At 38.5% G+C, this 25885-nt stretch overlaps 1 protein-coding gene and 1 long non-coding RNA gene across 2 annotated transcripts in view; both read left to right on the forward strand.

The window, feature by feature from the left end:
• TTN (titin) overlaps positions 1-25885 on the forward strand; it is a 332848-nt gene that overhangs the window by 79591 nt on the left and 227372 nt on the right. The window contains exons 46-84 of the mRNA XM_060177642.1: positions 545-3028; positions 3766-4044; positions 6344-6907; positions 7565-7846; positions 7946-8224; positions 8670-8948; positions 9045-9323; positions 9441-9728; positions 9843-10121; positions 10206-10487; positions 10604-10882; positions 11368-11646; positions 11748-12026; positions 12155-12442; positions 12564-12842; positions 13020-13301; positions 13400-13678; positions 13806-14084; positions 14183-14461; positions 14564-14851; positions 15097-15375; positions 15604-15885; positions 17226-17504; positions 17622-17903; positions 18886-19164; positions 19280-19567; positions 19722-20000; positions 20096-20374; positions 20470-20748; positions 20868-21155; positions 21278-21565; positions 22088-22369; positions 23078-23356; positions 23494-23775; positions 23956-24234; positions 24335-24622; positions 24819-25097; positions 25189-25467; positions 25583-25861. Of these exons, the coding sequence (XP_060033625.1) occupies positions 545-3028; positions 3766-4044; positions 6344-6907; positions 7565-7846; positions 7946-8224; positions 8670-8948; positions 9045-9323; positions 9441-9728; positions 9843-10121; positions 10206-10487; positions 10604-10882; positions 11368-11646; positions 11748-12026; positions 12155-12442; positions 12564-12842; positions 13020-13301; positions 13400-13678; positions 13806-14084; positions 14183-14461; positions 14564-14851; positions 15097-15375; positions 15604-15885; positions 17226-17504; positions 17622-17903; positions 18886-19164; positions 19280-19567; positions 19722-20000; positions 20096-20374; positions 20470-20748; positions 20868-21155; positions 21278-21565; positions 22088-22369; positions 23078-23356; positions 23494-23775; positions 23956-24234; positions 24335-24622; positions 24819-25097; positions 25189-25467; positions 25583-25861 (13455 nt within the window). The remainder of the gene's footprint in view (positions 1-544; positions 3029-3765; positions 4045-6343; positions 6908-7564; positions 7847-7945; positions 8225-8669; positions 8949-9044; positions 9324-9440; positions 9729-9842; positions 10122-10205; positions 10488-10603; positions 10883-11367; positions 11647-11747; positions 12027-12154; positions 12443-12563; positions 12843-13019; positions 13302-13399; positions 13679-13805; positions 14085-14182; positions 14462-14563; positions 14852-15096; positions 15376-15603; positions 15886-17225; positions 17505-17621; positions 17904-18885; positions 19165-19279; positions 19568-19721; positions 20001-20095; positions 20375-20469; positions 20749-20867; positions 21156-21277; positions 21566-22087; positions 22370-23077; positions 23357-23493; positions 23776-23955; positions 24235-24334; positions 24623-24818; positions 25098-25188; positions 25468-25582; positions 25862-25885) is intronic.
• Positions 4326-6134, forward strand: LOC132534312 (uncharacterized). The gene is made up of 2 exons (XR_009546035.1): positions 4326-5583; positions 5647-6134. It is a non-coding gene; the product is annotated as an uncharacterized LOC132534312 (long non-coding RNA).

A 25885-nucleotide genomic window follows, 5' to 3' on the forward strand; every position in this document is an offset into this window, starting at 1 on the left:
CAATTCATATTGAATATTCCTGGTATCCAAGCAATATTTAAACAATTTATATAAACGAATTATTTTTTTCTAATAACTTCCATTTGTAAACAGTAGCTAGAGTATAGGTGTTTTATTTTAGAAATAATCACTAGAAAATAAAAAAGAATTCTTAACTAAGCTCAGGAAGATTCAAAATAAATTATAATTCTGTATCTTTAAATCAATGTAAATAATGCTAGATTTATTTTATTATAAATTTTCAAACTTTAGAATTGATATTATACCACAAAGTAAAACTAAGAACATATTTGTGATTTATTTGTTTAAATGTATAGACACAAGTGACGTTAACAGAAAATTGCATTCATACAGCATTTATAATCATATAATACTCTAAGCTAAGATTAAAAATTCTAGATGTGTGCTTTTTAATAAATTATTCTTAGGATGATGTGATAACTCCAGGAATAAGGAGAAGATCATCATTTGGTATGTAATTTTTTGCCTTCTTTTGTTGCTGTTAAACAAAAATAACAAAATAATGATTATTTTTCCTACACAGAAATTTCTAGTTCTTTGACTGCTGAGGAAGAAGACTCTCAGACTTATATCTCTGACCTTCAGTTATCTAGTAGAAATGAAACACTTGAGCTTTCATCTGAACCACCAGTTCATTCAACTAACTCTGACTCCAAAAAGGAAGGCAGTGTCCCAGTTTTCGTCAAAGAAGTATCAGATGCTGAATTAAGCCTAGGTGATGTGGCTAAGCTGTCTGTTACCGTCACTGGCATTCCTAAACCTAAAATTCAGTGGTTTTTTAACGGAGTGATGTTAACCCCTTCTGCTGACTACAAATTTGTTTTTGATGATAATGTTCATAGCTTGATTATCCTATTGACCAAGTTTGAGGATGAAGGAGAGTATACCTGTATTGCCAGTAATGAATATGGACAAGCTGTATGCAGTGCCTATCTCAAAATAAATTCCAAAGGAGGACACAAAAAGACAGAATTTGAAGTGGAGAAACCTCTGGAAAAGCTTGCCAGTCCTTATCCTCCTTGCTTTATTAAGGAGCTAAAATCAATTCACTGTACTCAAGGTCTCCCTGCCATCTTTGAGTGCAGAGTTCTTGGAGAGCCTACACCCACTGTCTCATGGTTCAAGGAAAACAAGCAACTCTGCACCAATGTTTACTACACGATCATTCATCATCCTGATGGTACTGGAACGTTTATTGTCAATGACCCTCAGGTGGAAGATAGTGGTCTCTATGTCTGTAAAGCAGAAAACATATGGGGCAAGTCCTCCTGTGCTGCTGAGCTGTTTGTGATTCTGGAAGATGCAGACCAGACTGAAGGCTTTCCACAGGCATCATTAAAAGGTTCTGAAGCTAAGACATTTGACTCAGAAACAGAAGTTACAACCTTTGTCAAGGACACTATCTTGAAAGTTGTTTCAACCACCTGTGATGCAGGTACTGTTTTAATGCAAGAACCTATATTACAGGAGGTTCTATCAGATACTGAAAAAATCTCTTCAAGCTATACAGCCATAGAAGAAATTAGTTCATTAACAGTTAAATCTCTGGATTTAACTTTATTAGCCGGGCCTGAAAGGAACTATTCACACTCTTCAATAGAACAGCTTTCTGCCCATTCATATCCTACCTCTGGGACTGAAGACTCACTTTTACCTAAAGAAAACATAGTATCTGCAATAGACAAAAAGCAAGGAATGACTCTTCAAAAAGAAGAAATACAGAGCACTTTCATTCTAAGTCAGAACCTCGCTGAAGCGCATGAGGAAAGTTTCAAGGGTCCTGATGACACAATTTCTGAGGTAGATCTTCAGATTCCTGAAGAGCACATTTGTATGGAAGACGGTGAAATCTTGACGGAATGTGCAGACCAACTGGAAAGTGCAGGTCAAGACACTGCAGTCAGAACTGAGGAGCGCAAGTCCTTAAAGCTTCCACTAGCATGCGAAGAAAAGCATATATTGCTCAAGGAAGAACATTCTGACAACTTGGTAATGCCCCTGAACCAAACTATTGACTATAAAAAAGAGCCCATGGTAATAAAGAGGGTGCAGGCAGTGCAGGGAAGTGACATTCTTTCTAAAGAAAATTTGCTTTCTGTTATTCCAGAAGAGCAAAAGTTAAACTTGAAAACACAGGTCCGCAGGGCCTTGCAAACAGCAGTGGCCAGTGAGCAAATGAGCCTTTTCTCTGCGTGGCTAAGAAGCATTGAACAGGTAGAGGTCAAGGCTGTAAAATACACCCAAGAGCCCAAAAACATTATGTGCACCTACCTGATTACCTCCGTGAAATCTCTGACAGAAGAAGTAACCATTAGAATTAAAGACATTGATCCTCAAATGGCTAACTTGAAGACTGAACTTAAGGATGCTTTGTGCTCTATCATATGTGAAGAAATTAACATTTTAACAGCTGAGGACCCTAGAGCTCAGAACGGAATCAAAACAATCTTGCAAGAAGTAAGCACATCCTCAGATTTACAGAAGGCTGAAACAAACACTGAACCTGAAGTTGAAGCTAAATATCTAGTCTCGACAGAAGAGGTTAGTCATTTTCTAATAGGAAGTCAAGCTGAAGTTGTGGACCCCACACCTATGACTGCTGTAGTCTCTGATGAAAAACAAGATGAGGTGCTAAAACCACCAAAGGAAGAAGACAAATCACCTGCAAATAGTACAGAAGGTATAGAAATAGGCCTCCAGGATGCTGAGGACAGCTTCAACAAAGAGGAAGGACCCACTATACATACATCCTTGGTGGACGCCACTGTTGAGGAAGGGGACATTGTAAACCTCTCATCATGCATAATGAATGCCAAAGAGGTGAACTGGTATCTTGACAATAAACTGGTGCTTTCAGATGAAAAGTTCAAGTGTTTCCAAGATGACAACATATATACAATATTAATAGACAAAGTCAACGCAGAACACCAAGGAGAATATACCTGTGAGGCCTTGAATGATCACGGGAAAACAGCAACATCAGCAACACTCACTGTAGTGAAAAGAGGTTAGATTTTAAAGGTCAAGTAGATCAGGCTCTAACATTCACTGGATTGGAATGATCTAGGTTTCATCACCGAACCTTCACTTTATCTGCCACTGCTAGAGTTCGATTTATTTAGGGTAATAGTGAAGTCACAGCCGTAATCATGGTTATGAACTTTTCTCCTTTTCCCTGACTACCTTGGTAGTATGATGTTACATCGATGTTGCTATTTTTTTTGTGTCTCATGAATATATATGCTTTTTATCTTTTTAGACATGAAATTACTTACTTATATATAACAAAAAGCTATCAGTGAATACATAGCCTTTCTGAAATCCTCAAACTCATCCTTAAGTTCATGACCATGATTACCTGTTCACTTGTGCTTGTTTCTCTTTCACTATTGTTTTCACTTCACTTTATTTAGTAAATATTGATTTTCATCACATTATTCTCAGTCACCATGGTATAGTTAAAGAATATGTCATGTTTGTATGCATGTAAACCAATATCATATTTTAATGCTTTTTTTCCCCCACAGCTCACTGCAAAGGAATGATTGGATATACTGAAAGAGTGTATTGTCTTCTTTTACTTTCAACAATCTTTCTCATTCCCCAGTCACTTTTGTTAACGCTGCTGCAATCTTCCTCACTAATTTCAACTGTTTGACTTCATTAACAAGAGGTGGAAGGAAAAAGAGATATGTGAGATTCCTAATAAGGAAGTCAGCTGACGGACTCTGTTTCCTTTTGCAGCTGCTCCAGTGATTAGAAGGAGGATTGAACCCCTGGAAGTAGCTCTGGGACACCTAGCCAAATTCACCTGTGAGATCCAAGGTGCCCCTAATGTCCGGTTCCAGTGGTTTAAAGCTGGCCGGGAAATTTATGAGAGCGACAAGTGTTCAATTCGATCAGCAAATTATGTCTCCAGCCTGGAAATCTTCAGGACCCAGGTTGTTGACTGCGGCGAATACACTTGCAAAGCCTCCAATGAGTATGGCAGTGTCAGCTGCACAGCCACACTGACTGTGACAGGTAAATGCTACACTCAGACTCAGATATATCATCCTTTTTTGTACTACTGCCTGTCTTGCTTTTTGAACAGGTGCAGCAAGAAACTGTCCCACCAGTTGTAGACAACAATAGACAAGATGCTAACATGGTACCTAGGTATTTCAGAGCCTAGATGGGACAATAAGTCATTATTTAATGTCACATTACTAACAGTTACTAGCAGTTAAGGAAAAACAATGATTATTTCAAGAACAATGTTAAGAAATTAAATGAGAAGTAGTTTTGTTTGTTTTGTTCTCTATTTTGTTAATGACTAGTTTAGTGGAAATGTCTAACTACTAATAAGTTGTCTGGGTTCGCTCTTAATATGAAAGATCTCAATATCTTTCAGTTTAATAATTTGGAGGCAAATTAACCTATTAAGAAGTGAATTATAAACCTAAAAAAAAGTAAGTCATAGAATAAGAATAAAATTAAGTCCTTATGTGGGAAAGGGAGTTTGTACAAGACTCCAAAGAACACTCTAAATGTAAGATTCATTACTAATTTAAAAATGAGTATTCTATTCTAAAATTTCTTTTTTTATTTCCTTATTGGAGGAAAGAATTATGAGTGATCTAGTAGTAATTTCTAAGATTGTAAGATAATAGGAGTATAGTTCTACACCACACCTACCACCAAATTCCTGCGTTCCTACGCCCTCCTGATAACCACTCCAGTTCTCCTAATATCTTAGAGAGAGTTTAGTTAACTTTTCTATTTGAAAATTCATATGTTCCAATTCTCTATATTGCACATATGAATGATACCATCCAGTAGTTATCTTCCATTTCCTTCCTTCACTAAGCATAATCAGCTCCAGTACTATCTACTTTGTCCTAAAGGACACAATGTTATTTTTTCTAATTGTCTTGGTCAGCTTTTTCAATGAGAGTGTAAAGGGGAAAAGTAAATGTAGAAAGAAAAAAAAAAAAAAAAAGCAAATGTAGCACATTTCTTTAACTTGCAGAAACATGTTTTCCAATGACATCTAAAATCTATAACTCTTTCATATATCATAAAATCTAGATTCCAATCCCATGGTGACCCAGCAGTGGCTTTTACTTTGTGATCAAAAATTATTACACAAACACATGCATGGAGGCATTATTCTTAATAATACTTCTGAAAATGTCTTTACCCAAATTTGGCCAATTTTTGTAATGGGACTAATAACTGAGCTTCAGCTAATAAGGGGAAAGAAGAAGGAAAATCATTTTAATCCTGAAAATGAGATTCCTAAAGACATACTGACTACAAAACTGGGAGACTTGAGTGGTGGTGCGCCGGTTGAATTCACATATTATCTTGTGCAAGGACCTGGGTTCAAGCACTTTCTCCCACCTGCGTTGGGGGGGGAAGCTTAACAAGCAGGAAGTAGGTCTGTTGATGTCTCTCTCTCTCTCTCTCTCTCTCCCTCTCCCTCTCCCTCTCCCTCTACCTCTCCCTTTCTCTCTCCCTCTCTTTCTCTCTCACCTCTGCTTTCAATTTATATCTGTCCTATCTAATAAAAAAAAAAAGGTCCTACCTTATGCTTTTGTTCACTAATCCTTTCTTAAATAAAAAATTAAAAAAAAAAAAAAGGATAAAAATGATTCCTAGGAGTGGTGGATTCATTGTACAGGCACTGAGCCTCAGTGATAACCCTGGTAGCAAATTATATATACAATTTATATATTTATAAATAAATTTTATCTACATACTATAAGTTTATATTAATATATACAAAATGCAATGGAAAATTACTGTTATTATTTTTTGTAAAGTCTGAGTGACTTTGGTGATACATTCAAAGTTGAATCATTTAAAGATTTACCAGTGGTTGAAGTTGAAGTCAGAGAGATTTTACAAAACTACCCAGCCTTCTTTGTTACATAATATACTTACGCTTCAAAAAAGTCAAGCACATTTTTTCTTGATCTTTCTTAAAATAGTCTTTTAGACACCAGAATTAAAATACAGCTGATTGGATTAACATAATTAGAATAATTGAAAACTGAAATGGACAAAGTGTTAGCATTGCTAAGGTAATTTTGCTAAATAAAGGAACATTTATCCCTTCCTTTGATAAAGTCATAGAAATAGCCTTATTAATCTATAAAGAACTTTCATACCTTTCCTTGATGAATCTTTTCATCTTATTAATGCATTATACATTTTAAGGATTTTTTTTTCACATATTGAAAACTATAGATCATCTTTTCTTTCTTGGAATGTATAATTACATCAAAAGCTTTGGAGAGGACAAAATGTAATGCTGAAAAAATTTCTCTTTCTGCAGAGGCATATCCACCAACCTTTCTCTCCAGACCTAAGTCTGTTACAACTTTTGTGGGTAAGGCAGTCAAGTTCCTTTGTACAGTGTCAGGGACTCCTGTGATTGAAACCATTTGGCAGAAGGATGGTGCCACACTCTCACCTTCACCTAGCCACAAGATTTCACATGCAGAAAACAAACACATCTTAGAACTCTCAAATCTTACAGTTCAAGATAGAGGAGTTTACTCTTGTAAGGCTTCCAACAAGTTCGGAGCTGACATCTGCCAAGCTGAACTGACTGTAATCGACAAACCACATTTCATTAAAGAATTAGAGCCAGTACAATCAGCCATCAATAAGAAGATCCACCTCGAGTGTCAAGTAGATGAAGATAGAAAAGTCACAGTGACATGGAGTAAGGATGGGCAAAAGCTTCCCCCTGGGAAAGATTATAAAATCTGTTTTGAAGATAAAATAGCATCACTAGAGATTCCTTTGGCCAAACTGAAAGATTCAGGAACTTATATTTGCACAGCTTCGAATGAGGCTGGAAGTAGTTCCTCTTCAGCAACAGTAACTATAAGAGGTAAGAAACGTGTGAATGCTATTTTTCTTTTCTTTTTTTAAATATTTATTTTATTTATTTATTCCCTTTTGTTCCCCTTGTTGTTTTATTGTTGTAGTTATTATTGTTGTTGTCGTTGTTGGATAGGACAGTGAATGCTATTTTTCATTTCTTTCACCCCAGTATCAAAATTGCTAACAAACATTGAGTTTGCATACTTTGTCATTGAGATCATTTTATGCAGATATTTTTTGTTTAGAAATGTTCTAGTAGTGAGTTTTTTAAAAAAATCTTCATAATTTACTAACTTTTGTTCTCTTAAAACTATCTGCCATTAACAAAACTTGCTTACAATTTCTTCTAAGAATTTCAGATATCTAGGCAATCCTTAGATGTCTTCTTTTATAAAATTGCTCTTCATATAAGTTAAGTCTCTCTGTTTTTTTTTTATTGTTGTAGTTTTTGTTTGTTTTCTTGTCATTGAGTGAAAAAATTAGGAAAATATTTTAGAACCGTGGGAATGTGGAGAGCTTTCCCACATCTTTTTCAGGAACTTGGAACTGGTTTCTGTGTGTCTTGTCGTTTTGTTAGATGTATGTGTCTTTTGTGGAGTTCATGCTTCAGCTGTCATTTCCTTTTCCTTTCTTTTTTTTTTTTTTTTTTGTTAACTCCATGTAGAGCCACCCTCCTTTGTGAAGAAGGTGGATCCTTCTTATTTAATGCTACCAGGCGAATCAGCACGCCTCCATTGCAAGCTGAAAGGCTCACCTGTGATCCAGGTTACCTGGTTTAAAAATAACAAAGAACTTAATGAGAGTAACACAATCCAGATGTCTTTTGTCAATTCCGAGGCTGTACTCGATATTCTGGATGTAAAAGTCGAAGACAGTGGGAATTACTCATGTGAAGCAGTCAATGATGTTGGGAGTGACAGCTGCAGTTCTGAAATAGTTGTCAAAGGTTTGTTTACTTGGTGATAGTCGTTGCTTTCCTAAGAAAAGGTTTTCCTCTTAACTCCTTGCAACACATCATTTATATAATGCTTTCATGCTTTTATAGAACCACCTTCTTTCATCAAAACTCTTGAGCCTGCAGACATAGTGAGAGGAACAAATGCTCTTCTTCAATGTGAAATTGCAGGCACTGGACCGTTTGAAATCAGCTGGTTCAAAGACAAGAAGCAAATTCGAAGTAGTAAAAAGTACAGGTTGTTTTCTCAGAAGTCTGTTGTGTCTCTGGAGATCTTTTCTTTCAATAGTGCAGATGTTGGTGAATATGAGTGTGTTGTTGCTAATGAAGTCGGGAAATGTGGCTGTGTTGCAACACACTTACTAAAAGGTTAGTGTTTGAAAAACTGTTGTCTTAAAAAAACAAAAGACACCCAGAGATCTTTCTTAATCCATATGAGGACAACTGGTGTTTTCTTTTCAACCCTGTACATTGAATATACAGTTTGCCTTTGGCTTGACTTGAGATCTTGAGGACAAAATCAGTGGCTTCCACCCGATCTTTATCTTAAGATGAATATAAGCATCTGTCCTTTACTCACAAAAGCATATGATGCCATAAGCCATACTGCTGATTTGTAACCATGTATCTTTTGTATTTCTGGTTTGGGGTATGAAATTTTCATTCTTCTCAAACTGCATTTCTTCTGCTTGTTAGCCTATACCATTGAATATAAATATTGATGAAGTTACCTATAATTTAGGGGGAAAAAGATTCTTAAATTATATGGTATTGAAAGCAGGAATTGATAAGTTCTGTGTACTCTTTTAATTAGAACCACCAACCTTTGTAAAGAAAGTCGATGATTTCACTGCACTAGCAGGACAAACTGTTATCTTGCAAGCTGCTGTGAGAGGGTCAGAACCTATTTCTGTCTCCTGGATGAAAGGACAAGAGGTCATTCAAGAAGGTGGAAAAATCAAAATGAGCTTTTCCAATGGTGTGACAGTCTTGACAATCCCTGACGTTCAGATGAGTTTTGGTGATAAATACACATGTCTGGCTGCAAATGAAGCTGGAAGCCAAACATCTGTTGGGGAATTAATAGTTAAAGGTTCGTACAGAGGCATTTTAACTTTGAAGCTATATTTCCATTTAATGTTGAATATTAATGCACATTAAGAGTCCTAACAATTTAATACCATTGTAGAACCTGCCAAAATCATTGAGAGAGCAGAACTGATCCAGGTGACAGCAGGAGACCCAGCCACACTGGAGTACACAGTCGCAGGCACTCCAGAACTCAAGCCCAAATGGTATAAAGATGGAAGACCTTTGGTCGCCAGTAAGAAGTACCGACTAAGTTTTAAAAACAATGTTGCCCAGCTCAAATTTTACTCGGCTGAACTGCATGACAGTGGCCAATACACATTTGAGATTTCCAATGAAGTGGGCAGCAGTTCCTGTGAGACAACTTTCACTGTGTTAGGTTAGTATTCTTGGAACCTATGTTCCACATTCCTTTGAATCCCAACAAATCAGCAGAGAGGAAATCATTGAGAATGTTTCTATATTGACCTTCCTTCCCTTCTTGTGCCGTGAACAGATCGAGACATTGCCCCATTCTTTACCAAACCTCTACGCAATGTGGATAGCGTTGTCAGTGGTACCTGTAGAATGGACTGCAAAATCGCCGGCTCCCTCCCAATGAGGGTGTCTTGGTTTAAGGATGGTAAAGAAATAACCTCTTCTGACAAATACCGAATTGCCTTTGTGGAAGGCACAGCATCGTTGGAGATAAGCAGTGTAGACATGAATGACTCAGGGAATTTCACTTGTCGAGCCACAAATTCTGTAGGAAGCAAAGACAGCAGTGGAGCTCTGATTGTGCAAGGTTGGCTGGAAACTTGCATTTCATTCTTACTATAAACAGTGTTCAAATTGCGTCTTCTTTTCTTAGATCACACCTCGTAACTTGTTGAAATTCCTTCTTATGCCCCTTCTTTAGAACCACCCAGTTTTGTAACTAAACCTGCATCCAAGGATGTTCTGCCTGGTTCAGCAGTCTGCCTGAAGAGCATGTTTCGAGGGTCTACTCCTCTGACAATCCGATGGCTTAAGGGTGACAAAGAACTGGTTTCTGGTGGGAGTTGCTACATTACCAAAGAGGCTTTAGAAAGCTCCCTAGAACTCTATGCAGTAAAAATCTCTGATTCAGGCACATACACCTGTAAGATCAGCAACGTTGCTGGCAGCGTGGAATGCAGTGCAAACCTGTTTGTGAAAGGTTTGCATCATTTTCTTGACCTCTTTATGTCATTATTACTTTCTTTCCTCTTTGCACTTCTTAATAACTTCCTTCCTCCCACAGAACCTGCCACATTTGTTGAAAAACTAGAGTCATCACAGTTGTTAAAGAAGGGAGATGCCACCCAACTGGCCTGCAAAGTAACTGGCACCCCTCCAATTAAAATAACGTGGTTTGTAAATGACAGAGAAATTAAAGAGAGCAGCAAACACAAAATATCTTTCGTGGAGTCCACCGCAGTTCTAAGACTTACAGATGTTACCATCGAAGACAGTGGGGAATATATGTGCGAAGCTCAAAATGAGGCTGGCAATGACCACTGCGGTAGCATTTTAATAGTCAAAGGTTTGTGTTCCCTTTATCCCTGTCGTTACCACAGTTGTGGCCCATAGCATGGAACCCCCCCACACACACACACATGCACACATACTAATTCAAAACAATTCCTTTTCCTGCTATAGAATCACCTTACTTTACCAAGAAATTCAAGTCACTTGAAGTGTTGAAAGAGTATGATGTCATGTTGCTGGCTGAGGTGGCAGGCACGACTCCTTTTGATATCACTTGGTTCAAAGACAACACAACGTTGAGAAGTGGTAGGAAGTATAAAACCTTCATTCAGGACCAAATGGTTAGCCTGCAGATCCTCAAATTTGTAGCTGCTGATGCTGGAGAATACCAGTGTCGGGTCACCAACGAGGTGGGCAGCAGCACTTGCAGTGCCAGAGTGACTTTAAGAGGTTAGTGTCAGTTCAAATGGAAGGCTGGCTTTTCTGCATAGTCAACTCTTAAAAAAAAAAAATCCAGGGGGCCGGATGGTGGCGCACCTTGTTGAGCGCACATGTTATAATGAGCAAGGACCCAGGTTCGAGTCCCTGGTCTCCACCTGCATGGGGAAAGCTTCACGAATGGGTGAAGCAGTGCTTCAGGAGTCTCTCTGTCTCTCTTCCTCTCTATGCCCCCTTCCCTCTTAATTTCTGGCTGTCTCTACCCAATAAATAAAGAAACTTTTTAATTTTTTTTTAAATCCAGCTTTTCTCCCACCTGCAGGGGGAAAGCTTCATGAGTGGTGAAGCAGGGCTGCAGGTGTCTCTCTGTCTCTTTCTCCTTGTGTCTCCCCCACCCCTCTCAATTTCCCTCTGTCTCTGTCTTGTAATACATTAAAAAATGTAAAGCCAGTTTTCCTCTAGGTGTGGTATTGATTGAGAATTCACTCTTCTATTAGAACCCCCAACCTTTGTGAAGAAGATTGAAAGCACCAGCTCACTTCGAGGAGGCACAGCTGCCTTCCAGGCCATTTTGAAGGGCTCCTTGCCAATCACTGTGACCTGGCTAAAAGATAATGATGAAATCACTGAAGATGAAAACATCAGAATGACCTTCGAGAACAATGTAGCTAGTTTGTACCTCAGTGGCATTGAAGTCAAGCATGATGGGAAATATCTCTGTCAAGCTAAAAATGATGCAGGAATACAAAGGTGTTCTGCATTACTCTCAGTAAAAGGTTAGTTCAGAAAGTTGGCTGTGACTTTGAGAGGAAAATGCCTATGTCTGCTTCCGGTGGAGTAATTCACAACCTACATCTATCCCCTTTGTTTTCTGTAGAACCTGCAACAATCACAGAGGAAGCTGTGTCCATAGATGTCACTCAAGGAGACCCAGCCACTTTGCAGGTCAAATTTTCAGGGACTAAGGAAATTAAAGCCAAATGGTTAAAAGATGGCCAAGAACTGACCTTGAGCCAAAAATATAAAATCAGTGTCACTGACACAGTCTCTATACTGAAGATTATTTGTACAGAAAAGAAAGACAGTGGAGAATATTCTTTTGAGGTCCAAAATGATGTTGGAAGAAGCACCTGCAAGGCTAGCATTAATGTATTAGGTTGGTATTGCTATTTTTGTAGAAAGAAATTGGACATTTCTATGTTCCTCCAGGTCTTAATAATTTGAGGGGAAATGCAAATGGTTAGATTAACCTAACTTTTTTTTTTTGGCTTTATCATTGCATAGATCTTATCATACCTCCCTCATTCACCAAAAAGTTGAAGAAAATGGACAGCATTAAAGGGTCCTTCATTGACCTAGAATGTATAGTGGCTGGGTCACACCCCATAAGCATCCAGTGGTTCAAAGACGACCAAGAAATATCAGCTGGTGAAAAATACAAATTCTCTTTCCATGACAATACTGCCTTCTTGGAGATCAGTCAGCTGGAAGGCACAGACAGTGGGACATATACATGTTCTGCCACTAATAAGGCAGGACATAACCAGTGCAGTGGTCACCTGACAGTCAAAGGTTGGCATCTTTTTGTCTCTGCCTATCAAGGACTAATCGCTCTTTCATCTTAATCCTTGCCTTGCCTGATCTGTTTTACAGTAAACCTTCCTTTCTTCTTTTGCATTTTTCTTCCATCCAGAGCCCCCGTACTTTGTGGAAAAGCCACAGTCACAAGACGTCAACCCCAGTACAAGAGTTCAACTAAAGGCTCTTGTGGGTGGTACTGCACCCATGACAATAAAGTGGTTTAAAGATAACAAAGAATTACATTCAGGAGCAGCTCGCTCAGTCTGGAAGGATAACACCTCCACCATTCTCGAGCTCTTTTCAGCCAAAACTGCTGATTCTGGAACCTACATTTGCCAACTAAGCAATGATGTTGGCTTAGCAACCAGTAAAGCAACTCTGTTTGTAAAAGGTCTGGTCGCTACATCTTCATACTTCCTTGCTTGTTTAGGTTTTCTTGGGTGGGGTGGGGACAGGAAGGACAGGGCATAAGATAACAATTTTGCTTGTAGTCTTTGGGTTTTTTGTTTTGTTTTGTTTTTGTTTGTTTTCAAATGTTCAACATCACATCTTTTCCCCCCATCTTTAGAACCTCCTCAATTCATTAAGAAGCCCAGCCCAGTATTAATACTGAGAAATGGACAATCTACAGCATTTGAGTGCCAGATAACTGGTACTCCTGAAATCAAAGTTTCTTGGTATCTGGATGGGAATGAAGTAACAGCTATTAAGAAACATGGTATTTCCTTCATTGATGGTTTAGCCACTTTCCAAATATCTGGTGCCAGGGTAGAAAACAGTGGAACGTACGTCTGTGAAGCTCGAAATGATGCTGGCACTGCAAGTTGCAGCATTGAATTAAAAGTGAAAGGTTCGTGACTGGAGCTACATTATATTTTGGCTGTGATGCCATGTAGTTCCTGAGTTTGCCCTTGAATAAGTTAGTCTCTCTTCCTTTTGAATCTTTAGAACCTCCCAGCTTTATCAGGGAGCTGAAGCCTGTGGAAGTCGTGAAAGACAATGATGTGGAGCTAGAATGTGAAGTTTCAGGAACACCTCCCTTTGAAGTAATTTGGTTAAAGAATAACAAGGAAATTCGGAGCAGCAAAAAGTATACACTGACTGACAGAGTGTTTGTGTTTAACCTCCACATAACCAAGTGTGACCCTTCAGACACTGGAGAATACCAGTGCATTGTATCCAATGAAGGTGGCAGCTGTTCCTGCAATACTAGAGTTTCCCTAAAAGGTCAGTCATATACACAAGAAGCAGGCTGCCAAATCAACATTCTGTAATTCTCTTTAATGTCACCATTGTGGGTTGGAGTTAAAGTCTGCTTCCTTTTTTTTTTCTTCTCAACCTCATCTAATCACAGAACCACCATTGTTCACTAAGAAGATTGAAAATGTCACTACTGTTTTAAAAAGTTCTGCCACCTTCCAGAGTACCATCACAGGCTCCCCACCCATTTCTGTAACTTGGCTAAAGGATGATCAGATTCTTGATGAGGATGATAACGTGCACATCTCCTTTGTGGACAATGTAGCCACCCTTCAAATCAGAGCTGTGGATAATGGACACAGTGGGAGGTACACATGTCAAGCCAAGAATGAGTCAGGAGTTGAAAGATGTTATGCTTTCCTTCTAGTACAAGGTTTGTAGGCTATTCCCTATGGAGACAACATCATAAACACAGGTTATTTCTAGTGGAATTTTCAATGCAACTCATCCACATTTTGATTCTTACTACAGAGCCTGCTCAGATCCTAGAGAAAGCCAAATCTGTTGATGTTACCGAAAAAGACCCAGTGACCTTAGAGTGTGTGGTGGCTGGAACACCAGAACTCAGAATGAAGTGGCTTAAAGATGGGAAACAGATTGTTCCCAGTAGATATTTCTCCATGAGCTTTGAAAACAATGTGGCCAGTTTTAGGATTCAGTCTGTAATGAAGCAAGACAGTGGGCAATATACTTTCAAAGTGGAAAATGACTTTGGGAGCAGTAGCTGTGATGCCTACCTCAGAGTACTCGGTTTGTATCTTGACCTCTGTCAGCTTTTGTTGCTGATATTATGCCCTTTGTAAACAAATGACCACATATTAACAGATGTGTTTCGCTGCTTTCATTGGACAGATCAAAATATTCCTCCATCGTTCACCAAAAAATTAACCAAAATGGATAAAGTTCTTGGATCTTCTATTCACATGGAGTGCAAAGTTTCCGGGTCACTTCCTATTAGTGCCCATTGGTTTAAAGATGGCAAAGAAATATCTACAAGTGCAAAATACAGACTTGTGTGTCATGAAAACACTGTATCGTTGGAGGTCAACAATCTAGAGTTAGAAGATACTGCTAATTACACATGCAAAGTGTCAAATGTAGCAGGGGATGATGCGTGCAGTGGCATCTTAACTGTAAAAGGTTAGAATCTCTCTTTACCTCTTCTTGATTCATCCTGTAAATGCTTTTTAAATATATCACTCTTTCCTTTGTATCCATTAAAGCTTAAGTCTCAAATGTTACATTTCTTTAAATGTAAATCCACTGACTTTTAAAAACATTTCATCATTCCCTCTTTCCAGTAACGTTTCTTACATGTCCACACACCTGTCCAAAAGGCTCAACTACAAGAAATTTAATTAAGTATGTTTTCTTACAATCCATAGAGCCCCCAAGTTTCCTAGTGAAGCCAGAACGACAGCAAGCCGTACCTGATTCTACAGTGGAATTTAAAGCAGTACTCAAAGGAACACAACCATTTAAAATCAAATGGTTTAAAGATGATATAGAACTTGCCTCTGGGCCTAAATGTTTCATTGGGTTGGAAGGGTCAACTAGCTTCTTAAATCTCTACTCAGTGGACGCTTCCAAGACTGGACAGTATACTTGCCACGTTACCAATGATGTTGGTAGTGACTTTTGTACTACAGTGTTGCTTGTAACAGGTGGGTGCGACTTTGATTGTGTTATGTTTCTGTCTTACCCATGTCTCCTGTCCTTTCTGTAATTTGTGCCAGTGCATTTGTTCAATTAAGTACCCTTCCTTCTAACACAGTACACTGTATTTTCCAGGCATTGTTCATGTTGTTCTGTTTCCAACATATGATCTAACTTAACTGTTTGTTACTTGTTTTATCTTTCCCTTATAATCATCTCTTTCCTTCACTCTCTAGAACCACCAAAGTTTGTAAAGAAATTAGAAGCATCCAAAATAGTGAAAGCAGGTGACTCTGCACGACTCGAATGCAAGATAACTGGATCACCAGAAATCAAAGTTGTGTGGTACAGAAATGAACATGAACTACCAGCCAGTGATAAATACAGAATGACTTTCATTGACTCGGTTGCTGTCATTCAGATAAACAATCCCAGTGCTGAAGACAGTGGGGATTTCATTTGTGAGGCTCACAATCCTGCCGGCAGCACAAGCTGCAGTACAAAGGTCATAGTGAAAGGTAGAAATCTCTTTCCTCTTACTTGAAACTAACTTGTCCTTACTTAAAACTAACTTCTTCACCCCTGGGTAGTATACCTCTTCATTCTTTGGTTGTCATTCTAACTTAAACCTGGAATCAAACTGTATTTTCCTAGCTACTTTTATTTCCCTTTGCAGATGTTAACTCCTCTTAAGCTTTGCTCATATGTAGCTATTCATTATGAAAAAAATTTTCTTGTCATACCTGTGTCCTAATTCTGATTATCTCAATACATTTGTCCAAGAATTTCAAGTCTTATGTCTCAAATACATGCACAAAACAAAATAGGCATTTAAAATGATTTTGCTTTCATCAGTTGACATCATTATCCCCACTATAATCATGGCCACTAATAAGGAGGATTTGCTCTACATATACAGGTTACAATCAAATAAGATTTACATTTAGAACAGACCAAATATGTATATTTTTATCTTTCAGAAATCAGTTGCTCTATTTTTAAATTGTAACCGTATATACCTCAGTTCGTAACATGAGTACTTCCTGCTGTTATATTCTAATAGTCTCATCAAACTCCCCAGTCTGTTTTGTGAGTAATTCGTGTAACAACCATTTGTTGAACTGGAGGACTTAGATGGCAAATATTTTGATGATTTCCATACCCCATAAGTGAGGATTCTATGCCTCATGCAAACCATTTTAATTAATTTATGTATTTTATTTTTCATGGTTTTAAAGAATTTTTTTTTAATATAGAGACACAGAATCAGAGAGGTAGAAAGAGCAGGATAAACCACAACACGAGTGCTTCCTTCAATACAGTGGAGGGTGGGCTTGAACCTTGGTGGGCACACAGCAAAGCAGGGCACTGTCCTAATGAGTTGCTTCACCAACCCAGGAGTTATTTTCTTTATAATATGTGCAGTAGAGAGAGCTTCACATAAGAAGAGAAGCACAATTACAACTCCCATACATGTGCTGCTAAGGACCAAACCAAAACACTCAAGCTTGCAAGTTCTGTGCTCTCCCAGCTGACTTCTCTGTCAGCTTCTTAATTGTTTCAGTGCTTTCTTTGAAAATAATTTTGCATCTATTTTTAAAAGAGCCTAAAATAATATAGTCCACTGCATGTTGAGCTGCTCAGTGAGGATGTCTAGGGTCTCATCTGAATTCTGTATCCATGACATTAATTGATTTTATAAATGCTAGTCTGCTCTCTGAAGCTATTACTCAACACTGAAGTGATATGTCTAGACACAACTCACTCCCTAATGACTCTTCAAATTTAAAGACAATTTTTGTTTCTCTTTCTAAGAAATTAAATAGCCCAATTGATGAGAAATTCTTGTTTTTTACAGAACCACCTGTTTTTAGCAGCTTCCCTACTGTAGTAGAGACCCTTAGAAACACTGAAGTTAGTCTTGAATGTGAACTTTTGGGAACACCACCATTTGAGGTGGTATGGTACAAAGACAAGCGTCAACTCCGAAGTAGCAAGAAATACAAGATTACATCCAAAAACTTCCATGCAAGTATTCACATCCTCAATGTAGAAACTTCAGACATGGGTGAATACCACTGCAAAGCCCAAAATGAAGTAGGAAGTGATACATGCATTTGTACTGTAAAATTAAAAGGTAAGCCTGTTTCCTGCATGTGGAAGACATAGCAGGAATGTGCAAAATACCTTTCCCCCTCTCTTCCTTTATCTGGATAATCTCTTCAATAACTTCCCTCTATCTTCCCCTGTTCAGAACCACCTAGATTTGTCTCCAAACTGAACAACCTCACAGTTGTAGCTGGAGAGCCTGCTGAGTTACAAGCATCCATAGAAGGCCCCCAGCCTATTTCTGTCCAGTGGCTGAAAGAAAAGGAAGAAGTGATTAGAGAAAGTGAAAACATAAGAATCACATTTGTGGAAAATGTTGCAACTCTGCAGTTTACAAAAGCAGAACCAGCTAATGCTGGGAAATATATCTGCCAAATCAAGAATGATGGTGGAATGAGGGAAAACATGGCCACACTGACTGTTTTAGGTCGGTACAGTATACTGTCATAGCTGTTATAGTCCCCTGATAATGAGTTGAGCTGAGTTACTGAGTTACTGGTAGAATCCTTTTTGAATTTCTTCTAGAACCATACTGGTCCTCATCTATTTGAAATGTTAAAATGACCTTAGTAATATTTTATGTTCTCTTTCTATGGCTATGATCCCAACAAAAATCAGCCATCAGTTTTAGCTATTTGCCAATTTTCTTGATGGATTAGCAGATAGTATCATAACTAGATTTAGTTTAAGTGTGGGAGGGAGTTAGAAATTCAGTATATACTACAAAGAATTTTTTCTACAAAAGTCCTAGCTGTTAAAGTTGACATAAATATTACTGTTAAGTAGGAGCAACTTGTACTTTCATCTATGGGCATACCAAATTTTAATCCAGTGTATTTTTGTACAACTTTCAAGTAACCACAACTTAATACCTTAAAGTAAAACAAAAGTGCTGAGTTATTTCATAATGATATGTAGCCTTCCCTTTAAGTAGAAGGTGAAATATAAATTGATATCCATTATTTAATGTACATTTAAAGTAATAGACATATATTTTAGAATTCAGCTACATCCACATAGATTTCCTAGCAATGGCTCATTTGACTTGATGACAAGTAATTATGAACTCACATTTTTTTTTATTTATTTATTATTGGATAGAGACAGAGAGACATTGAGAGGGAAGGGGGAGATAGAGAGGGAGAGAGACAGAGAGACACCTGCAGCCCTGCTTTACCACTCGTGAAGCTTTCCCCCTGCAGGTGGGGACCAGGGACTTGAACCTGGGTCCTTGTGCACTGTGATGTGAGCACTTAACCAGGTGCGCCACCACCTGGCCCCCTAATGAACTCACATTTTTAAAAATCTAGGGAGCCCTATTATTTAGAAGAAGTGATGTTAGCAAATTTGAGAATAAAGACATAGTAATGGCACAGATTCTGACAGGTGCCTGTTACATTTTCTTCCAGAGCCCGCAGTCATTGTTGAGAAGGCAGGACCAATGACAGTGACTGTAGGAGAAACCTGTACTCTGGAGTGTAAGGTGGCTGGCACTCCTGAGCTCTCAGTTGAGTGGTACAAGGATGGAAAGCTGTTGACCAGCAGCCAAAAACACAAATTTAGCTTCTACAACAAAATATCTTCCTTAAAGATTCTGTCTGTTGAAAAACAGGATGCAGGCACATACACTTTCCAGGTTCAAAATAATGTTGGGAAAAGCAGCTGCACCGCCATGGTTGACGTTTCAGGTCAGTTCTCACGCTTCGCTCTCGTTACTTCAGTGCATTCCTTTCACAGTCTTTCTTTCCTCAAGTCTTTCCAATACCCTCAAACGATGACAAGTTTTTGCCTTTTCTCACGCAGACCGGATGGTTCCTCCCTCTTTCACACGAAGACTGAAAGATACTTGTGGGATTCTGGGAACTTCTTGCATCTTGGAGTGCAAAGTAGCCGGATCATCACCTATATCAGTTGCTTGGTTTCATGAGAAAACTAAGGTTGTCAGTGGAGCAAAGTACCAAACCACATTTTCAGATAATGTCTGCACATTACAGCTGAATTCTCTGGACTCATCAGATACGGGCCATTACACATGTGTGGCTGCTAATGTTGCTGGGTCTGATGAATGCCGTGCGATGTTGACTGTACAAGGTCAGTGTTACACACGCAAACCTGTCCTTGGAAATTCTTCTTTGGGTGCATATGCAGATGGACATGCTTCAAAAGTAGTCTTTTTTTTTAATTCAAAATTGCAACTAAATCCAAAATTCACCGCATCTTTTCATTGTCTTCCATGTCTATGTAGAATCACCTTCTTTTGTGAAGGAGCCTGAGCCATTGGAAGTAATTCCAGGCAAAAATATCACTTTCACAAGTGTTATTAGAGGAACCCCTCCATTCAAAGTCAGCTGGTTCAGAGGTGCCAGAGAACTGATGAAAGGAGACAAGTGTAACATCTATTTTGAAGACACTGTGGCAGAACTGGAATTATTTAATGTCGATATATCTCAGAGTGGGGAATATACCTGTGTGGTTTCTAACAATGCTGGTCAAACATCTTGCACTACTCACCTCTTTGTAAAAGGTTTGCTCAAAGTGCACTTTCTCCTCTTGCTTTCTATTATTGACATCCTTATATTTTCATGGCTGCTAACTGCCACTTTTTTTGTCACTCACCAGAACCGGCTGTATTTGTGAAGAAATTAAGTGATCACTCTGTTGAGCCGGGAGAGTCCTTCGTTCTGGAAAGCACCTATGCTGGAACACTTCCAATTTCAGTAACCTGGAGAAAAGATGGTGTTACCGTAGCTCCATCTGAGAAATGCAACCTAGTCACAACAGAGAAATCGTGCATCCTGGAAGTTCTGAATAGCACAAAAACAGATGCAGGACACTATTCCTGTGAGATCGAAAATGAGGCAGGAAGGGATGTTTGTGAAGCTCTGGTATCTACACTAGGTGTGTTATTTTAGTCTCTGTCAAGTGGTATTTGTCTTACATCAAGTCTGGCTTGTTTGGTTTTCTGTAATTCCTGTAATGCCTTTCTTCTTTAGAACCACCTTATTTTGTTACTGAACTGGAGCCTCTGGAAGCATCTGTTGGAGATTCGGTTTCTTTACAATGTCAAGTAGCTGGGACACCAGAAATTACAGTGTCTTGGTACAAAGGAGACACCAAGTTACGGTCAACTCCTGAATACAGAACCTACTTTACAAACAATGTAGCCACACTTGTTTTTAATAAAGTGAATATTAATGACAGTGGAGAGTATACGTGTACGGCAGAAAATAGCATAGGCACTGCTTCTTCTAAGACTATCTTCAGGATTCAAGGTGATGGTTTAAAAATTAAGAAATTTCTTTGTCTCTTACCTTATTTTTTAAAAAAAAACTTTATGAGAAATATTTTGTCTCAACTACTAGTGCCTCAAGTATTGCTTGTCTTCTTACAGAGCAACAACTCCCACCTTCTTTTGCAAGACAATTGAAGGACATTGAGCAAACAGTTGGACTACCAGTTACACTCACTTGTCGGTTAAATGGTTCTGCACCCATCCAAGTGTGCTGGTACAGAGATGGGGTACTTTTAAGAGATGATGAAAACCTACAGACATCATTTGTAGATAATGTGGCAACTTTAAAAATTCTGCAAACTGACCTGAGTCACTCTGGTCAGTACTCATGCTCTGCTTCTAATCCACTTGGAACAGCATCTTCTAGTGCTCGACTAACAGCAAGAGGTTTGTTCCCATGTTCATCTTTCCCACTGACATGATGACTGCTTACTCATTATCAAGTATAAATGATCAGTTTTTAAAAAGGAAACAAAAAAAAAACATTGCCTTTTCTTCTGATCTTCCAGAACCTAAGAAATCCCCTTTCTTTGACATCAAGCCTGTGTCTATAGATGTTATTGCTGGTGAAAGTGCTGACTTTGAATGTCATGTTACTGGGGCTCAACCAATGAGAATCACTTGGTCAAAAGATAACAAGGAGATCCGTCCTGGAGGAAACTACACAATCACCTGTGTGGGAAACACTCCCCATTTGAGAATTCTTAAAGTGGGCAAAGGAGACTCTGGCCAATATACTTGCCAAGCAACCAATGACGTTGGCAAAGACATGTGTTCAGCTCAACTCAGTGTAAAAGGTATCCATCACGACGTGGCATTTAAAACTATTTGCTCTTTCCCCACATTTGTGTGACTGTCTTCTAAATGTATTTAGTTTTTAAATGTCTGGGATAAACTAACTGCATCATGTTAGAATTGCATATAAAATCTAGAGGCAACACTAACAGTATATTTCTTTTTATGTTGTTCAATAAATTAGTGTATCTCTAAATGTTATCCTGCCAATGTGGCATTTAAATGAAATTTGTTAAATGTTGTTTGAACGCTCCATTCACTTGTCTGTTCTTTCCTGTCATGTGCTGTTTTGGCTTGCTATTTCTAAATTTCGAATAAGTACATCTATAATAGGTTAACTTATGTTTCATATTGAAACTAGAGAATGTTTAGTAATTTGTTTATTTAAACATCAAAAGTTCAATTTAGATTTTAAAAAATAGCTTGTTTTACCAGATCATTTATTCTTCACAATAAGCCAGCTTAAACTGTACTGATAGGATCTTCAGCTATAAACATAAGCTGTTTTTCCTTTGATTTACTAGAACCTCCAAAGTTTGTTAAGAAATTAGACGCTTCAAAAGTAGCAAAGCAGGGAGAACCCATCCAACTGGAATGCGAAATAAGTGGTTCTCCAGAAATTAAAGTCTTGTGGTTCCGAAATGACAGTGAACTTCATGAAAGTTGGAAATACAGCATGTCATTTGTTAATTCTGTGGCATTGCTGACCATCAATGAAGCCAGCACAGAGGACAGTGGGGACTATATCTGTGAAGCTCATAATGGAGTTGGTGATGCCAGCTGCAGCACAGCACTGACTGTTAAAGGTTAGATACACTAAGATTCTTTCTTTCACTGGAGTCTTTGCAGCAATGTTACGAGTTCTTATATGAAAAAAGCTAGTTAATGGTAAGAGTTAAAAAGAAAACCTTAATCAGTGGTAATTGCTTTTAACTATTAAACTACTTGTATGAAATAATTTCTTAAGTCTGCAAACTGTTAAATGGTTTCACTTGTTATTTAAATAATTTTGGATGCTGAAACCACAGCCTTACAGGTAGAATGTGTGAGGCCCCTATTCTAACCCCTGAACTGCATATGCTTTCTGGCCTTTCTCTCATCAGATAAATATTTCTTTTAAAAAGTTATTGAGGCCGGGCAGTGTGTGCACTCCGTTAAGTGCACATAGCACCATGTGTAAGCAGGTGAAGCAGGTCTACAGGTGTCTATTTTTCTCTTTCCCTCTCTACCTACACTTCCCTCTCAATTTCTGTCTGTCCTGTCAAACAAAAAAGAAAAAAAGAGAGAAAGAAAGAAGAAATAAAAGAAGAGAAAGGGAAAGAAAAGAAAAGAAAAGAAAATAGAAGAAAAAATGGCCACCAGGAGCCATGGATTCATAATGCCAGCATCAAACCCCAGTGATAGCCCTGGAAGAAAGTAATAATAATAAACAATAATAAATAATTATAGATGCTAAATATATAATTTTCCAAATAAAATTTTCTTATTATTTATGTTCTCTTTTCCTATGGTAGCGCCTCCTGTTTTCACACAGAAACCTTCTCCAGTAGGAGCCCTTAAGGGCTCTGATGTCATCTTCCAGTGTGAAATTTCGGGAACACCCCCATTTGAAGTAGTGTGGGTTAAGGACCGAAAACAAGTTCGAAGTAGCAAGAAATTTAAAATAACTTCGAAAAATTTTGATACTAGTCTTCATATCCTTAATCTGGAAGCCTCTGATGTAGGTGAATATCACTGCAAAGCTACCAATGAAGTGGGAAGTGACACGTGTTTGTGCACCGTCAAGTTCAAAGGTTTGTATACATGGACACACAAATAGAGTCCCTTTAGTTTTAGTTTTTTTTTTCCCCTTATTTAGTTTTAACTTGAAACATATTTTATGTGACTGTGACTCTCATTTTTTCCTTTGACCACACATTTCTTTCATTAGAACCTCCACGATTTGTGAAAAAATTAAGTGACACATCAACCCTCGTTGGAGATGCTGTTGAACTACAGGCTGTAGTGGACGGCTTCCAGCCAATTTCTGTTGTGTGGTTGAAAGATAAAGGTGAAGTCATCCGAGAGAGTGAAAACACTAGGATTTCATTTATTGATAACATCGCAACACTTCAACTTGGAAGCCCAGAAGCATCTGATTCTGGAAAATATGTCTGCCAGATCAAAAATGATGCTGGAATGAGAGAATGTTCAGCAGTCTTGACTGTATTAGGTTAGTGGAAAAGTACAACTTTGGAAAAGAATATATATATGGTCTATAGTCACTGTATGCAAATATTTTAACCAGTATTATAATCAAGTTCTGATATATACATGTGTGTATATATACATAAATATATGTATTATTTGTTTGGATCTCACATTATTTTCAATATGATGTATCCTTCTTTAGAACCAGCTAGAATCATAGAGAAGCCAGAGCCTATGACTGTCACTACTGGAAATGCCTTTGCACTAGAATGTGTAGTGACTGGAACACCGGAACTTTCAGCCAAGTGGTTCAAAGACGGAAGAGAATTATCTGCAGATAGCAAACATCACATCACATTCATCAACAAAGTGGCTTCGCTTAAAATCCCTTCTGCAGAAATGAGTGACAAAGGATTATATAGCTTTGAAGTGAGGAACAACGTTGGTAAAAGTAACTGCACTGTATCTGTCCACATTTCGGGTAAGTTGTAGGAGATTTTATGAATCTGTCATTTTTCCAGAAAAAAAATAAATAAACTGCAGAACTTCCTTGAAATGAACAACTGTCCTTCTCCACGTAGATCGAATTGTGCCTCCTTCCTTCGTTCGAAAGCTGAAAGACACAAATGCCGTCTTGGGGGCTTCAGTGGTTTTGGAATGCAGAGTCTCTGGTTCAGCCCCCATTTCAGTTGGCTGGTTTCAGGATGGAAATGAGATTGTCAGTGGGCCTAAATGTCATTCCAGCTTTTCTGAAAATGTCTGCACTTTGAATCTGAGCGGACTAGAGCCCTCTGACACAGGCACATACACATGTGTAGCTGCCAACTTGGCCGGTTCTGAGGAATGCTCAGCTGCCCTGACTGTACAAGGTCAGTGTTCACGAGTCACACGGCAGCGGCTCCTCTGATATCCTTCCTGTGTGACTCAGAGCCTGCTTGCATAGCATTTCTGTATATTGTTTTCAATATACAGCAATTTTCAGCCTTAGTGCCTTTTTCTTCATGTGGTGACAGCACTTCTCACAGTGATTTCTTCTGTTTCATTTTTCCTCCACCCCGTATCTAGAACCGCCATCTTTTGAACAAATTCCTGATTCTGTGGAAGTTTTACCTGGAGTGAGTCTCACATTCACCTGTGTTATTAGAGGCACCCCTCCTTTCAACGTGAAATGGTTCAAAGGCAGCAGGGAACTGGTTTCAGGGGAGTCGTGCGCCATCTCTCTGGAAGATTTTGTCACAGAGTTGGAGTTGTTTGAGCTAGAGCCATTCCAGAGTGGAGACTACTCTTGCCTTGTCACTAATGATGCCGGCAGTGCTTCCTGTACAACACACCTTTTTGTCAAAGGTTTGCTCTTTTTCTCAAGTGTATCTTCCCCTCTTTTTTTTCTGTCTTCACTTGTAGATACCAATTTTACCCTCGTGTTATCTCCTTGCAGAACCAGCCACTTTTGTGAAAAGATTGACTGACTGTAGTGTGGAGACAGGAAGCCCGATAGTTCTTGAGGCCACTTATACCGGCACACCACCCATCTCTGTCATCTGGATAAAGAATGAGTATGCTCTTTCACAGTCTCAGAATTGCAGTATTACCACAACAGAAAAATCTACAATACTGGAAATTCTTGATAGCACAGTAGAAGACTATGCACAGTACAGTTGTCTGATAGAAAATGAAGCTGGTCAAGATATTTGTGACTCTCTGGTGTCAGTCTTAGGTGTGTTCACAGTTATCTCTTCCTTGTTGCCTTTTCTTTCTTTCTTTCTTCCTTTCTTTCAAATATAAACCTCTTTTAATTAGAATGATGGATTAATCTACATTCTCTACTTCAGAACCACCGTATTTTATTCAACCTCTGGAGCATGTGGAAGCAGCCATCGGAGAACCTATCACTTTGCAGTGTAAAGTAGATGGAACTCCAGAAATTAAAGTTTCCTGGTATAAAGAACACACAAAACTACGATCGGCTCCAGCATATAAAATGCAGTTCAGAAACAACATTGCTTCCTTAGTGATCAATAAAGTGGATCCTAGTGATGTGGGGGAATATACATGCAAGGCAGAAAATTGTGTGGGGGCAGTCGCGTCTTCAGCTGTGCTTGTAATCAAAGGTGATGATGCTTTTACTTAGCAAG

Source organism: Erinaceus europaeus, chromosome 18 (genome assembly GCF_950295315.1).
Source record: "Erinaceus europaeus chromosome 18, mEriEur2.1, whole genome shotgun sequence".
NCBI classification, from domain to species: domain Eukaryota; kingdom Metazoa; phylum Chordata; class Mammalia; order Eulipotyphla; family Erinaceidae; genus Erinaceus; species Erinaceus europaeus.